The sequence below is a fragment of the Balaenoptera acutorostrata genome, chromosome 15 (genome assembly GCF_949987535.1).
Source record: "Balaenoptera acutorostrata chromosome 15, mBalAcu1.1, whole genome shotgun sequence".
NCBI lineage: Eukaryota > Metazoa > Chordata > Mammalia > Artiodactyla > Balaenopteridae > Balaenoptera > Balaenoptera acutorostrata.
Genome location: NC_080078.1, coordinates 63,679,615 through 63,696,060, shown reverse-complemented (window position 1 = coordinate 63,696,060; position 16,446 = coordinate 63,679,615). Strand labels below are relative to the sequence as shown.

General features: G+C 42.4%; 1 protein-coding gene across 3 annotated transcripts in view; it reads right to left on the bottom strand.

The window, feature by feature from the left end:
- Window positions 1-1,049: 1,049 nt before the first annotated feature.
- The window catches only part of MAPRE1 (microtubule associated protein RP/EB family member 1), a 30,608-nt gene continuing 15,211 nt past the window's right edge, over window positions 1,050-16,446 (bottom strand). For all 3 annotated transcript variants that reach the window (XM_057528650.1, XM_057528652.1, XM_057528651.1), the window contains exons 3-7: window positions 15,669-15,814; window positions 13,420-13,627; window positions 9,629-9,750; window positions 4,446-4,598; window positions 1,050-2,794 (exon numbers count right to left, since the gene is read on the bottom strand). In XM_057528650.1, coding sequence (XP_057384633.1) covers window positions 2,738-2,794; window positions 4,446-4,598; window positions 9,629-9,750; window positions 13,420-13,627; window positions 15,669-15,814 — 686 coding nt within the window. In that variant the 3' untranslated portion in view covers window positions 1,050-2,737. The remainder of the gene's footprint in view (window positions 2,795-4,445; window positions 4,599-9,628; window positions 9,751-13,419; window positions 13,628-15,668; window positions 15,815-16,446) is intronic.

Genomic DNA, 16,446 nt, shown 5'->3' with positions numbered 1-16,446 from the left:
TTCTGGGATTGGACTTTAGAAATGTATGTCAATCAAGTTCTACAGGTGATTCTGAAGCCCATCAGTTTGAGGACCACCAGCATGAGTGAATCCTAAATCTAAATCCAGCCATCTGTTTACCTATACCGCATGCAACACAGAACCTGCCAAGCAAACCAAGCAGCTTATTCAAGTTCACCGCACCAGTGATCTAACCTGAATTAGCCACATTAGAAGACTGTGCCTCAGCCTAAAGAGCCAGGCCAATGGACTTACTAGGTCAGAGATACACACAGTTATCAGCTTCACTCTTCCCAAGGTAACGTCTCAGCTGACATTACCCAAAATTATCTTCACAAACTCCATGCACTCCTGGAGGTAGCCTCTTGTAAATTACAAACACATGTGGTATCCAATTCCTTCTTGAAGGTGCCTAACATTTTAAGGAAGGTTTCATACCCTTAACTTCTACAGGAAGTAACATGGGTGTAACCCTAGTCAAAATCATCATCAAGTTGGGTTTACAGAGCATCCATAATTGTGGTGGGTACCCTAAAGATCATATAGCAAACTACCTTCTGACCATTTAACTTTCTTTTATACTGAAAATGGCAGCACGTCGCCTTTTGAACTCGTTTCTTACAGCACAGAATTTTAAAAGGGAAAAAAAACGGTGATGATTTCAGGTTACAGATTGACTGTGTTCACTGCCTTTGAAACATACTTTCAGGAAAAAAAAGAATTGCCCCATGGTATCCACCAAGCTCTGTCCTGTATATCTCTGGAGGAAACAGCCTGAAAAGGTTTCACGGTAGCTAGGCCAAGCCCTGGACTTCTGAAAGACCTCTCACAGTAACATGAGAGTGTGAAACAGCAGGAGGCTGAGAAATGTACTGTGAAGAATGGAGAAAAAAGAAACAGCCTTACAAATAAGCACATTTGAAAAAAAAAAAAAAAACAGTGAAGGATTTCAAAAGATCAGTCCTGATTTAAGAAAGAAGCGTGGGTACCTTATCATTTGAACCTAAAATAATATACCCAGGGCAAGACAAATTTCAGAAGACATGACACTCTTGAAATACAGAATTTTATTTAGAAACTGTTTAAAGTAGCAAAAAACCCTGTCAAGACAGACCAGGTGGAAAATGGGTTCCCAATAAAATGGAATTTTAGGGCAACAAAAGTCTAAAAGGCCACAAAAGAGAAATAGCACCACTGTTATTTGAACAATGGCTAGTTACTTGCATTTTTTGGCATTGTTAATTACTGAATCTGGGTTTTCCTCTGAATTCCACACAGAGCATGCACTACACAACAATTTTATCATAAAATACCTGCTTGCTACACACATTTTAGGACAAGCTACCACCAGAAACAAATCAATACAAATACATCAGGGGCAGAACAATCTCAGTAGTGGGTAACACACATTTTGCAGAATTCTGCCGAACAAAGGAACTGAATAGGCTGTGGGCAAAGCAAATGAGGGAGTTAAGGAATGAAATATTTTAAATATTAATAATTAATTCAGACATGGTACTGTATTTTCTGCAAAAGAAAATTAACATTTCGTAACACGCTAACATTTTTATCTCCAAAGAGATTAGTGCACTGGCAAAGTATTCCGATAACAGTGGAGGGCTGTGGACAGCAGGTACCGAAAACACCCAGCCTTGCAGATCCCAAGGTAGCAGTGGCCTTCCTTCACTGATCACTCCCTTTGCCAGAGGTCCAGAAAGAACTTGCAGCATGATCACCTGCCTGCTGAACTTCCACTCTAAGCAGCAAACTTTAAGGAGCCAAAGAGGAGTCCCCAGTGGGCAAGGGGAGCAGAGAAGAGAAACATGTTAAATGTAAACTTAAAAGACAGTAAAATGGGACACAACCCCCATTCAAATCCCAGAGATGCGGGCAAGTCCCCAAAAGTAGTTGTTAGATTTAAAAACTGGACACACCTCATTTCAAAAAAAAAAAAAACAACAACAACAAAACACAGTACACAGAAATATCAGGGATAACTGGAAAAATCACCAGAGAAATGTTCTGTGAAAATCAAGCTCTTCAACTCAACACGTCTCAGGGCTGAAACACACCCTCTATTCATCCAGGCAACAATGCCTCTTGCTTCTTATCAGGGATGCAACTGGTCAAGGACACTAAATGGCTTTACAAAGCAACTTTTCAAACTTTCCTTTTGGGCCAAGGTCGGGGCCTATGAGGATCAGGCAGCCCCGTGAGGGCTGGGAACAGCAGGTCCCAAAGGTTCCAGGTTCTGGCCCTTCCTTCCCAGACACAATGTCAAACACACAGAAGCTCCTGTCATGTTACATTTTACATTTTGAAATGTGGAAGCATCTTTTAAATACTCTTAAGGCATTGATTTATTAAAACGTTCTCTGTCAAGATTTCACATTAGCTTAAAATTCAAATCAGTCTTTACACTTCTCTACTGAGAGGTCTCCCCCTTCTCCAGCCATCAGTGCTACCAGCATCCACACAGTGAGCCCCATGGTCAGCCTCTTTGTTCCCTGGGTGAACCAACTAGATGTTAATACTGCTCTGCTACAAGGTAAAAGCTCCTAACTCAAACTTATTGGAAAAGGAGTGAAACTTCTGCAAAGTGCACTTTAAGAAGAGGTACTTTTTGCTTATGAAAAGAAACCAGTGAGTCCTCTAAGAATAATAAAAGGGAATATTTTACAGTTAAGCACATGATTTGGAGTGAAGAATTCGGATGATGCTCAGCTGGTCCAGGCTGTTAATACTCTTCTTGTTCCTCCTGCGGGCCCCCTTCATCAGGTATCACGAAGCCTTCCTGAAATGGGAAAATGAGAGGGGAAAGTTATTACTCAACGCTGAATGAAAGATCAGTTTCTACTGTGGGTTCACTTTCCTCATATTTAAAGCCTCTCTAAGTCAACGGTTCTTCCTGTCTTTACCACACACTTGGCATTTAATGGCACAAGGCCAAGTGACCACTATTTTATTAGTTAGGCAGTGGAATCACATCCCACAAAAGGCAAAAACTGAGCACAAATTTACTATCAATCTTTCAGGGGTGATGGATGTGTACACTGTCTTGATTATGGTGATGATCTCACACATCAAGTTGTACTTAAATATGTACAGTTCATTATGTCAATAAAGTTGTTTAAGAAAATTTACCCTCAAAAATCCCTGAAGTCACCGCAATGGTGCCACACCATCTCCTCTCAATAAACTGTCCATACAGCCAGCTTTTCCTTCATTCATTCTTTTGCCTGCACTTAGGAACCATGCACACATGCTACTGCAGGTGTTGTGGGTGTTCTGTTTACCCAAAACACCCACAACACACATAATAGCCGCAAGGCTGAGCCAACATCAGAAGCATGGGAAAACATCACACCCACGGCTCCCACCTCACACTCACTCCAGGGCATATGGCATGTGCTAATGGCCACACTACCATAAGAACTTAGACTTCCCCTTCAACCCCCATCTTTTTTTTAACTAAATATCTATGGCTAAATTTACTTAAGCTATGACTCCACTAAAATAATACTCAGACTAGATCAAGGACACCTATATCTTCAACCCCTTTGTTTGTATTATCTGGCACAGAGCAAGCCCGAAATAAGGATTTATTGAACAAATTATCAACTTTTCAGTCATCTGTCTTAATCCCCCCAAATTCACTTGATATGTTTAGAGCACACTGTTAGTAACAGCATTAATGCTGCCTTATATTTGTATACCGCCACATACTACGAAACACGTAGATATATACTGTAGTTTGATCCTAAAGACCTTGCTAGGCGTGCAGAAGAATTATAAATAATTGCAGCCATTAAACAGTGGACACAGCAAGATGTCAAATCCTAAATCTAGGGAAAATCAGTTTTCCTTGTTCAGCTAACACAGCATGATTCATATCAGCAGATTCGGCTGTGTAATACACATGGATCTCAAGAAACTTGACCACAAGGCACTCTGGGGAAATAGGAACCAGATACACTCCAGGTTGGGAGAAAAAAGGTACGCTCTGACAGCTGTGGGCAGCAGACATCAAACAGGGGCCATGTGCCTGGTTCTCCAGGGCATGCCTTGGGCCCTATTAAAAAGACGGCAGCACCTCAGGCTGAGGGGTCCAAGCTGAAAGGGGTGGAGTGGGGATAGCGGGGTTAAGAGCACCTTGTGGCACTCATGACCTATCAGTGGCCACAAACTACAGAAGCAGGGCAGCCAGCCACCTGAGTGTCCTATGCCTGCCTCTAAGGCTGACACACCTCAAGGCAGAGGCTGAAGCTGGGCAGAGGTGCCCTCTCTGGCTGACTTTAAGGGTCAAAGATGAAGTCTTTTGATGAATGTTATGCTGAAACACAACAAGCATCAGTACTGAGTTTGCCAAAACCAACCAGATAAAATTTTTCTATTTTCTCTTAGGTGGCAAAACAGCAAGAAAATATCCTCATGTCAACACGTACATCTGTGGCATAGAGAATGTCCACAATCCTCTGCAATACAGGGTTGTTTTCCCCCTCGTTCTCCTGGCAAATCAATTCAATGTTCCTTAGCTTTCCAAAGTAGAAATCTCTCTCTTTCTCCAAGTCTTCGACGGTAAGTTTCAATACGTTGACCTGCACAAAACATTAGAAAGGATGAGACACCTGGCATTCATGCACCAACAGCACATCAGATAAACTTCTAACCCAAAAGGAGATGTGGGCTTTCATTAAACTCTCTAACAAGGACAAAACCCCACTTTAGTTTAATGTCAATTTTCTTCAGCCCCAGATAAATAACATGGGCTTCTTCATGGCACCCTGACTATAACAATTCCCAGGAAAGGACAGGCTATATCATGGAACATGCAGGAACTTCTCAGGGACTACGACAAGATCAAAGAGAAAAACCCATGGGAGCCTGAGACAAATACAGAAGCAGAATCCACAACCTGGCCCAGCAGAGTGGCTGCCCATCATATACTGAGTCTTTACCAGGGCACCTGGTCAATCAAGTTCAGGTCTTTCTGCAAGTTGAAGTCAATGGTAAGAGAGGGTCTGGTCCAAGTGAGCAGGGTAGAAATGATGAGCCAGGAGGGGAAAACTATCTAAAGATGACTAATACTAGCCAAAGACAGCTAGCACTGAGGCAGGCCTGGGCATGGAAACTCAATGGTTCTTTCTCCCCCCCAATATGTTGGGGCTAGGGGGCGATCCATGACTCAAAAGAAAAGCATTCTCTGATGAGAGGGTCCCTGCATCACTCTCTCTCCCAAGAGTTTCAAAAGGGAGAGAAGATAGCAGAGGCAGGGAGCAGACCCCACCACATTCCACCGCTAGCTCCCCTGAGCATCCTGTCAGCTCACACCACTTGTGCTGCAGGATCCTCCAGGAGCCCCACTGAGGGACTCTAATTTCCACAAAGGGGCAATGAAGAAATAAATCTCAGTGCTTGCGCCAGGACTCTATCCAGCCACAAGTAATAGAAGTCATAACAACTCTCACAGCCCTTTGTGTATTTTAAGCACAGTATGTCTTCACTCTAGTATACTCAAATCTATGACGTGAATTCAATTTAACTCTCACTGAATGCAAATTACATGGCATAGGGTGTAGCGTAAAATCCTCACAGGCCTTACAGGCTAGGGCCCCATGGAAGGCCAAGCCAGGGAATCAAAGGTGCAGCTGCTGAGAACAATTTGGGTAGCAGGGAATTCTGAGAGCCAGAAGCACCAGAGAAATCTAGTCCACCTTCTGAACTTCTAGCTGCAAAAACAAGCAAACAGCTTATCCAGCTTCCCTGACGAAGAAGCCAGACCCAACCGAAGGGATCAAATCCTGTCCCTTCGGAACCTGCAGTTGAGAAGCATCCAGAGATGATCCAGGAGCAGGTGACTGGAACCACCAGGACCATTCCATCAAAGACTTAATTTCAATGTTCAACATCAAAGGCCTGAAAAGACCAAACTAGAATCAAGGTTCTAGACACCCTCTCACTACTCCTTTAGCAACCACAGAAATCACTTTTAAAATAACTGAAAGGATTTCCCTGGCAGTCCAGTGGTTAAGACTCCGCGCTTCCAATGCAGGGGGCACGGGTTCGATCCCTGGTGAGGGATCTAAGATCCCACATTCTGCACGGCCAAAAAAATAATCAAAAAAAAATTGGGGGCTTCCCTGGTGGCGCAGTGGTTGACAATCTGCCTGCCAATGCAGGGGACACGGGTTCAAGCTCTGGTTTGGGAAGATCCCACATGCTGCGGAGCAACTAGGCCCGTGAGCCACAATTACTGAGCCTGCGCGTCTGGAGCCTGTGCTCCGCAATAAGAGAGGCCGCGATAGTGAGAGGCCCATGCACCGCGATTAAGAGTGGCCCCCGCTTGCCACAACTAGAGAAAGCCCTCACACAGAAACGAAGACCCAACACAGCCATAAATAAATAAAAATAAAAATAAAATTAAAAAAAAAAAAAAAGTCAATTTAAAAAAAAAAAAAAAAAAAAAGAGTGGCCCCCGCTTGCTGCAACTAGAGGAAGCCCTCGCACAGAAACGAAGACCCAACACAACAAAATAAATAAATAAATAAATAAAATTTAAAACAAACACAAACCAAAAAAAAAAAATTTTTTTTAAATAAGTAAAAATAAAAATAATTGAAAGTTTCAATAAAGTACTAACACCACCTAGTCACCAGCAAAACGAAATCATCCATCTGCCCCCACCCTCCCCACCCCTGCTTTAACTGCTATTTGTTGCCTTTCCTTAAACTATCAGTTACTCCCAAAGTGGAGTGAGTACAAGAAGGGGACAAAAGGGCAAGAGTAGACTATCCCCAGTAGTGGAAGCTGCCTTGGATCTTCAGCCCAAGGTCCACGAGCCAGGGAAGAGGCCTTCTAGTCACATGAGAAGGAAAGGGAAGTTAAAACAGCTTCACGAGGCACGGTAGCTTGGAGTCCATCTGTACACACACGTTACACTAGTGCCTCCCTCACAAACCCACTGAACCCTTCTCTGGCCTACAAATCAACAAGGGCACCAGAACCGAGCCGGATAGGTCCCACCCACAAGGCCAAAGCAGCAGCCCTCCTTGACATCACTCAATAACTATGAATCCACAAGAAACAACACGCATACAGTAAGTCATCAGCTTTCACTTGGCACTCCTCTAACTGGTTATTTATAAGGTTATTAAAAATCTGTGATTAGTAATCAGCGTCACTCTTAGAACACTCTCTTATAGTTAAGTAATAGCTGTAACTTAAGAAGCCCAAGGAGAACGCTTTGGGCCTGCACTGGCCAATACGGTAGCTATGAGCCACATGTGGTGTTTTGAGCCCTTGAAATGTGGCCAGTGCAATTGAGACAGGCTGTAAAGATCAAACACACACTGGATTACAAAGACCTAGTACAATGTTCAAATGTAAAACATCTCACTGATAATTATCTGTAATGATCACATGTCAGAATGCTAATATTTTAGATATATTGTGTAATGTGTTATTTGAATTAATCTAACCTGTTTCTTGTTACTCTTTTCAATGTGGCTACCAGCAAACTTTAAGTTCTTCTATATGTGCCTCACATTTCTGGTTTACATTCTATTTCTACTGAACAGCACTGCTCTGGACTAAAATCAACTAAAAGAACATTTCTCCAGGATGACTTAACAGTGTGAAATCATTGCAGATCTTCCAAAGGCTATGGACACCACAAGGTAATTTGTGTAGAATACACTGTTCTCCTCTTAGCCCACCAAGCCCATGTGGCTCTACTTTGCCATCAGTCGTGTCCCCCAGACCTCCACACCTTTATCAAGGGTCACCACTTCAAATACTTTCAGGGTTAGAGACATCATGTAAATGAGCCATGGGAGTCAGTAACAGGGTGTGCTCAGGACTTTGGCAACCTGCAAAGAACCTAAAATCCTTCATATTAAAAAAAATAATAATAAAAATCAAAACCCTGTTCAGGCCAAACAAATCAGTTCTGAGGCAGGGCTGGACCAGCTGGCTGTGAGCTGGGTCCAAACCCCAACTCAGGCTATTTAACCTCTCCGATCCGCACTGTCCTCTGTAACACCTCACACGGCTGCTGCAAAAATGAAAGAAAATGTTTAGTAGAGCACTGGCGCTCACACGCTAAAAATGGTAGTTTTGTTTTTGCTATTAACAGTTGTGTATTTCACCAAAAAAAAATCTAACTCCTGTGAACTTTTAAAACATACTTCAGAACCTATTTCACTCTATCAAGCCCACAGACAAGAACCATAACAATCACAACTGTCTTTCATCCACTGCCATTTACCCCATTTATCCCAAACACCCTTCCAGGTACTTGGCAAAACATCAGCTCATGAAATCCGCTCAACTACCGTGACCAAAGTATTAGACCCACTGCATACGAGGCAGTGAATCTGGAGAGGCTAACTGACTTGCCCCAAGTAGAAGGTAAGTGGCAGAGCCAGGATGCACCCCAAATCTACACAACCCAAAGCCAGAGCTCCCTCACACCAGACACAGCTGAACAGCAGTCCCATGGAACCCACTGCATCTTCTCCTGTAGAGCACAAGGCCAACCCAGTGCTGGCTGCCGGGCCTCGGCATTGACACCTCTTTACCCTATTTCTCACTGAGACTGCTTCCTGTGTACACCTGTGCCTGGACACCAACAGTTACAGGGAAGGCTCCTTATTCTCCAGGACTTATGCACTCACAGTGACAGTGCCCACAGGGTGCTTGAAGCTGCCCACAACAATGGGGATGGTAACCCAGTCACTTCCACACTCCCAAGGCACCTATGACCATGGGGCACACACAAATCAAAGAATGAAAAAAACCAAATGTGATCTTTGAGCAGGCTTTTGTGTTCTGATTTCCTAGAAGTATGATCTGGGTCACAAGAGGTTCTGGATTAAAGTGAGGCCATTTCCTCCAGGCTTTAGGACTTGGCTTTTAAAAGGAAAGTAAAAGGGTTCAATCCCAAAGTCACAGGAATCACAGAGCATCCTTGATTTTAAATCTGGAATGAATCAAGAGAATCATCCAAAAGCAAACAAACAAATAAAACAACTATTAGAATTAGTGAGAAAATCTCTGAAAGTCTAAAATTTGTTCTGATCTACAGAGACCTCTCCCAAGTACCTTCAGGATATTTAATCCTGAAGATGTTTCAAATCATCGACCTATTAAGAACAGAAAAGCAATAGGCTTTGTATACCAGTTCCACTCTCAACTTGATACTCTAGTGGCCCAGGATTTCAGCAGAGAGACTGTGGAATCTTTTTTTAAATTACCATTTAGAAGGGAACTCTATCTTTTGTCAGAGCCAAAATTCAGGAGACATTCTCCAAATCCCACAGAACCCTGACAGCGTTCCAAACACTTTCAACAGGGTTCCATCGTGTGGGCAGGTTTCCAAACAGACATCGGTTACTAATAGAAATAGATCTAACAGCGCTCAGAAATGCCTGGCACCCCTCTCTTCCATCGTCACCTCCAGGCTCGCAGTCCCCACCAGCTCCAAAGCGCTCACACGTGTCACGAGGACTGCTTTGGTACGCAGACAAGGCATGTCTTCCCACAAGAACATGGACAAGCCTCCCTGGTCAGGGCAGCAAGCACCCTTTCCCCCAAGGCAGCTCCTGTCTTGGACACATGAGGTGCCTACCTGCTGCATCAATTCGGCTGCTTCGTCATCCCCGTTCCCCACACCAGGATTCTTCCGCACCACGCCCGGGCCAGCCTTAGGGGTTGCAGTAGTTCTGTGTGTTGCAATGGGCCTCTGTGGAGCTGAGAGGAGCAGAGTTGTTTTTTTTTTTTTTAAGAGGAGAAATTTCAAGACAAAAAAGAACCCACCAGACAACAAGAGGAGGCTGTGACCAACTGCCCTCCACAGTTATGCAGTGAGGAGACCCACCAGAGAGAGCCCAGCATGCAAGACTGCACCCCATGTTTGCCCAAAGTGGTTTTTCATCCTGGCAGCGCACTCAAGTACCAATTTTAGCCACGATCTTTCGTGCTGGGAATAAGTCCTTTGGCGTGGCCTTTTTTCCGCTGGGGTGGACAGGACTATCATCTGAAAGAGGCAAAGTCATCCTGGTACATACAGATGATCTACCTTAACCCAGCTCCAACCACATCCACAGACAGGGCAGCTTTATGGAGCAAAGGAAAACTTCAGGCCAGGAGCTCACAGTCCCAGCTGTTGTGGGGTCACAATTCCCCATCTGGAAAGTAAGGTGCCTCCTAACTCAGAACCTCAGGCTCCTTGGATTGGGAAGATGAGGGGGTAGAGCCTGCTTTGACCACTAATGACTTCAAAACCCCATCCTGCTTCCCTTTTAAAAGGTGTTTAGAAGGGTTAGGAGAGAAAAGCAGCACACTGACCAGGACTTAAAGACTTCTCTCAGTATGAATGGCCAAAGCAGACAAAGACGAGGAAAAAGCTACAAGGGGCCAATCTATCTACAAGTTAAAATAATTAAGAATAATCAAGAATGGGCTACCTCAAGGTAAATTTATCATTCATTATTTTATTCATTCAGCAAGTATTTTGTAAAGCTTGTACATTATGCCAGGCTTAGAAATATCTCATTTTCCTGACATCCCAAACTGTTCAATAACTATCAGGCCTTTCACCCACAGTAACAGGCATTTCCGCTGGAGGATCTCTAGCATATGTTCAACCTGAAGACTAAATACTTAATGCAAGTCTCCACATGCCTGTTAGCAGCATCTGAAATATGAAATGCACAGGGTTATCTACGCAGTTCCCCATTCTAAGAAGCTAAAGAATAAAAGTACTCAATATTTGGAGAAATCTGAACCCTCATATACTCTGCTGATGGGAAAATAAAGTGATTCAGTCACTTTGGAAAACCATCAGGTAGTTCTGCCAAAGGTTAAACACAGAGTTACCATACGACCCAAGAATTCTGCTCCAAGAGTATATACTCTTGGAGACAACCCTCAGAATGGGAGAAAATATTTGCAAATGAAGCAACTGACAAAGGATTAATCTCCAAAACATACAAGCAACTCATGCAGCTCAATATCAAAAAAACAAACAACCCAATCCAAAAATGGGCAAAAGACCTAAATAGGCATTTCTCCAAAGAAGATATACAGATTGCCAACAAACAAATGAAAGAATGCTCAACGTCATTAATCATTAGAGAAATGCAAATCTAAACTACAATGAGGTATCACCTCACACCAGTCAGAATGGCCATCATCAGAATATCTACAAACAATAAATGCTGGAGAGGGTGTGGAGAAAAGGGAATCTTGCACTGTTGCTGGGAATGTATATTGATACAGCCACTATGGAGAACAGTATGGAGGTTCCTTAAAAGACTAAAAACAGAACTACCATATGACCCAGCAATCCCACTACTGGGCATATATGCTGAGAAAACCATAATTTAAAGAGTCATGTAGCACAATGTTCACTGCAGCTCTATTTACAATAGCCAGGACATGGAAGCAACCTAAGTGTCCATTGACAGATGAATGGATACAGAAGATGTAGCACATATATACAATGGAATATTACTCAGCCATAAAAAGAAACGATATTGAGTTATTTGTAGTGAGGTGGATGGACCTAGAGTCTGTCCTACAGAGCGAAGTAAGTCAGAAAGAGAAAAACAAATACTGTATGTTAACACATATATATGGAATCTAAAGAAAAAAAAAATGGTTCTGAAGAACCTAGGGGCAGGACAGGAAAAAACACACAGACGTAGAGAATGGACTTGAGGACACGGGGAAAGGGAAGGGGAAGGGTAAGCTGGGACGAAGTGAGAGAGTGGCATGGACATATATACACTACCAAATGTAAAATAGATAGCTAGTGGGAAGCAGCCGCATAGCACAGGGAGATCAGCTTAGTGCTTTGTGACCACCTAGAGGGGTGGGATAGGAAGGGTGGGAGGGAGACACAAGAGGGAGGAGATATGGGGATATATCTATATTTATAGCTGATTCACTTTGTTATAAAGCAGAAACACACCATTGTAAAACAATTATACTCCAATAAAGATGTTAAAAAAAATTATTTTTAAAAAAAGGGTATATACTCTTGGATATATACCCCAAGAGAAAACATACGCCCACACAGAAACTTGTATATGAATGGTCATAGCAGCATTGTTCGTAAAAGCTAAAAAATGAAAAGAACTCAAATCACCATCAACTGATGAATAAATAAAATATGCTACAACCATACAATAGAATGTTATTTAGCCATAAAAAGGAATGGAGTACTGATATATGATACAATATGGATGAACCTTGAAAACATTATGCTAAATGAAAGAAGCCAGACACAAAAGACTATGTATTCTATAATCCCATTCAGAAATGTTCAGAATAAGTAAATCCATAGAGAGTGGATTAGTAGTTGCCTAGGATTGGCAGGGAGGGAGGAGAGTTGGGGGAAAATGGGAAGTGACTGCTATTAAGCACACATGAGGTTTCTTCTGGGGGGTAATGAAAATGTTCTAAAACTGATTATGGCAATAGTAGAACACATCTATGAATATACTAAAAACCATTCAATTGTGTACTTTAAATGGGTGAATTGTATGGTAAGTGAATCAGAGCGCAATAAAGCTATCAAAATTACAAAGTACTTAATGTCCCTCTCTGCCTACCAGATGGATCAGCCTCTCTCTCAAGGTACTATGCGACTTTAACTGACGTTCTTGCCACCTTCTGAGGAGGAGTTAGCACCTGCAGAACATCCACCCTGCCCCAAAGTATGTGTTCTGTGAGTGTACTACTGCAAACAATTTGGGGAAACCCACCAGGACAAGACTTTTAAAGAAAGTCTCTAAAAACAGCCTCCCCCTGACTCCTAGATTCTGCTGGCATCACAGAACTTAGCACTCTAGGGAGGGCAGGGAAGCCGTGAGTAAGCACAGGAAGCTGGTCTGCAGACAGAACAATGACGCAGAGCCAAGAGCAGTCCCCAAGAGACCTAGAAAGCTCCTTCAGTGCCTGGGAGTTCAGGTATGGTTGCAACTTCCCATCCGAGGGCTCTAAGATGAAATGCCCTTGTGTTCAAACTAACTCTCTTTTATGTGAGCTAACCTGAGGGACTTCTATTCCATACAACTAAAGTGTGTTGGCAAAATCGATACAGTAACTCATTCAGGCCTCAAGAACAGCCTTCTGGGGACAAGTACTGAAATTCCCCTTTTACAAAGGAGGAAACAGCAGGGTAGAGGTGAAGTGATTACACAGGGCTCCAGAGATCTAAGAACAAACACAGGACCCTGATGCCACAATCCATGCCTCTGCCATATGGCTGGGCTTACGCTCTTTAAGCTCCCTAAGCCTACGGCTACCCAAACCCTTCTGACTGAATACTATAAGAATGAATGTATTTGGAAATGGTATTTTTTGTGTGTGGGTTTTTGGGTTTTTTTTGGTTTGTTTGTTCGTTTGTTTTACCTGCACTGCTAGAGCTGAGAGGTTTCTTCGGTTTGTTCAGAGCTGGAGCAACAAGGGAGGGGGCCACCGCAGTTTCTTGACCTTGTCTGGCAGCTACAGGGTCATAGTCTTTCCCATCATAGTTTGCATCAAAAAACTTCTTGAACCACTGAACGAATTCAAAATTGTCCTGAAACTTTCCTTTTACTAATTTGTCCACAGGAATTATCTGTAGAGAAACACAAGACTATTTAGCCCAAAAGCTAGAAGAAGCTTCTGGCAAGCATCAAACATGTCCATCAAATCAGTATAAGGCTCTGCCAAAGGAGAAAAAAATATTTTAGAGGCAAGAACTAAGTGCTAAGTAAGCCCCTGGAAGTTTGTAGAGCAAGTTTCATTCAATTTGCCTTCCACAGAGAACTTAACAACAGCCAGTCCCCCTCTAAGTCCATCAAAAGAAATCAGAAATGCAAAAGAAACAAGTATCATACATAAGTCACATATACACATCCAAACACATCCTAAGATATGTCATTCCACTGTAAAGAGTAAAGCTCCCATGGAACTTGCACGGCCATGGTGCCTGTCACAAGGTACGAAATCCAGAGCACAAACTAACCACAGGCGTCCACGACAAACTGTGCTAAAAAAAATTGTCTTAAAAATAGGTCAAGGTATGGAATCAGTCCTGGGATAGACTTCTACAAAATGATATGTTTTTCAAGTAATTCCAGTCCTATTAAAACATACTGTAAAGGACCTGTAAGTTTTTTATTGTACCAGAATACTGTGTTACCAGGTATTACTTCAAATGGTGGGACTGCTGGCCAGAGCTTAACTATCTTTTAACTCTTCAAGGATTCCAGTTACAATCTGAACTATATCCACCCACCTGAGCAAATAAATTTTTAAAAATTTCTCTGTGTGATACTGCAACATTTACAAATAAAATGTTATGTAGGGCTTCCCTGGTGGCGCAGTGGTTAAGAATCTGCCTGCCAATGCAGGGGACACGGGTTCGAGCCCTGGTCTGGGAAGATCCCACATGCCGCGGAGCAACTGGGCCCGTGAGCCACAATTACTGAGCCTGTGCGTCTGGAGCCTGTGCTCCGCAACAAGAGAGGCCGCGATAGTGAGAGGCCCACGCACCGCAATGAACAGTGGCCCCCGCTTGCCGCAACTAGAGAAAGCCCTCGCACAGAAACGAAGACCCAACACAGCCATAAATAAATAAATAAATAAATAAATTTATTAAAAAAAAAAAAAAAAAAAAAATGTTATGTAACTCACTTCAAAATAATCCACGAGTACAGGGGGTGGGGTAGAGGTATACATGAAACAAAATTGGCCATGAGTTGATAATCACTGAGGTACATGGGAGATCACTGCACTATTCTCTCTAACTTATATACTTCAGAAATTTTCCTTATTCAAAAAAATAAATTCCATAAAAAGAAAAAGAAAAATTACTGCATATAATAAGCTACACCTAGTTTAAACTATGCCTGATAACTAAATGATATTCTTCCAACACAAATGTGTATTTTATATACTGTACAGAGACAAAACTAAAATAAAAGTAAGACTGATTTCAAAGTAAATAAAAACCAGATACAGCAGCAAGATAATCAGGGGACGATTACAAGCTTTACTAAAAAAAATGTCGTTCCCCCCCGCCCCAAAAATGGCTTAAAGGATAAGCCCTTCTAATGGGGGGAAACTACTTAATTTTGCAATAATCTGTTATCTACTAAAACAAAGCTATTTACCCTAATGAAGCCTGGTGGTCTGTGTTTCTGGTAGCTTCAAATAACCTTGGGGGCAAAAGGGAACATTCCAGCACCTGCCAGCCATCTTCTTTGTACTTTGCTATAAAAATCAAGTTCTAGAATCTTCTCTATTAGAGCTACTTATTCTACCATATGGTATGCTTTACAGAAGTAAATTCAGAGATTAAACGAGTTAGACCTCAGACTAATAGAAATTAAACAGTAATAAAATTAAAAAAAAAAATCATGGGTACAGATTTACAAGATTGATCTTTCAGACAGTTACCAACTTCATGATGAAGAAAGAAGACAGTAAGAGAACCGGGGGTAGGAAAGCAGAGGGAAACTTTGCTCCCAGTAAATTGTTAACTAGAGAAAAGATAACCATATAAATTGGGAAAAGAAAAACAAAAATGTCCAAAGTCATGGCCCAGAATCTGTATCCTTAGTAATTACCACTAGTTAAGAAACACCCTAAATGAAAGAATAAAGTTTACTTACTTTGTCAACACCCATCCTCTTAAAACCTGCTTGTAGTATTTTGAAGTTCTGGATGTATTCGTGTTCTAGCTTAGCTTGGAATTTCACTTTCTTCAAGGCAATGGAGCCAGGGAACAGCATGTCCATAAACTGACAATAGGCAGCCCCTGAATGAATAACAGAAGAAAATACACACTAGGTCATTAAATGCAGTAGCTATTAAAGCAGCAGGGTGAAAATTTACCCAAACCTGCTTAACCCACTAAATTTTAAAAGTTGTGAAGTGGACCTACAAAACCCCAAAGCTTCATTACCACTTGACTTCGAAATTGATAATAGGACTGTGGTTTTACCTGGTAAGTTCTACAACACACTTGCAACCTGGAACCCCATGACGAGAAGAGGAATGTTCCCATGAAATTTTAAAACTATTCTTTATAAGAAAACCAGCATGACAATAAAATGACAACTACAGGGGCTTCCCTGGTGGCGCAGTGGTTGGGAGTCTGCCTGCCAATGCAGGGGACACCGGTTCGAGCCCTGGTCTGGGAAGATCCCACATGCCGCGGAGCAACTAGGCCCATGAGCCACGATTACTGAGCCTGCGCGTCTGGAGTCTGTGCTCCGCAACAAGAGAGGCCGCGTTAATGAGAGGCCCGCGCACCGTGATGAAGAGTGGCCCCCACTTTACGCAACTGGAGAAAGCCCTCGCACAGAAACGAAGACCCAACACAGCCATAAATAAATAAATAAATAAATAAATAAATATTTTTTTTTAAAAAAGTAAAGTGATTCTTTT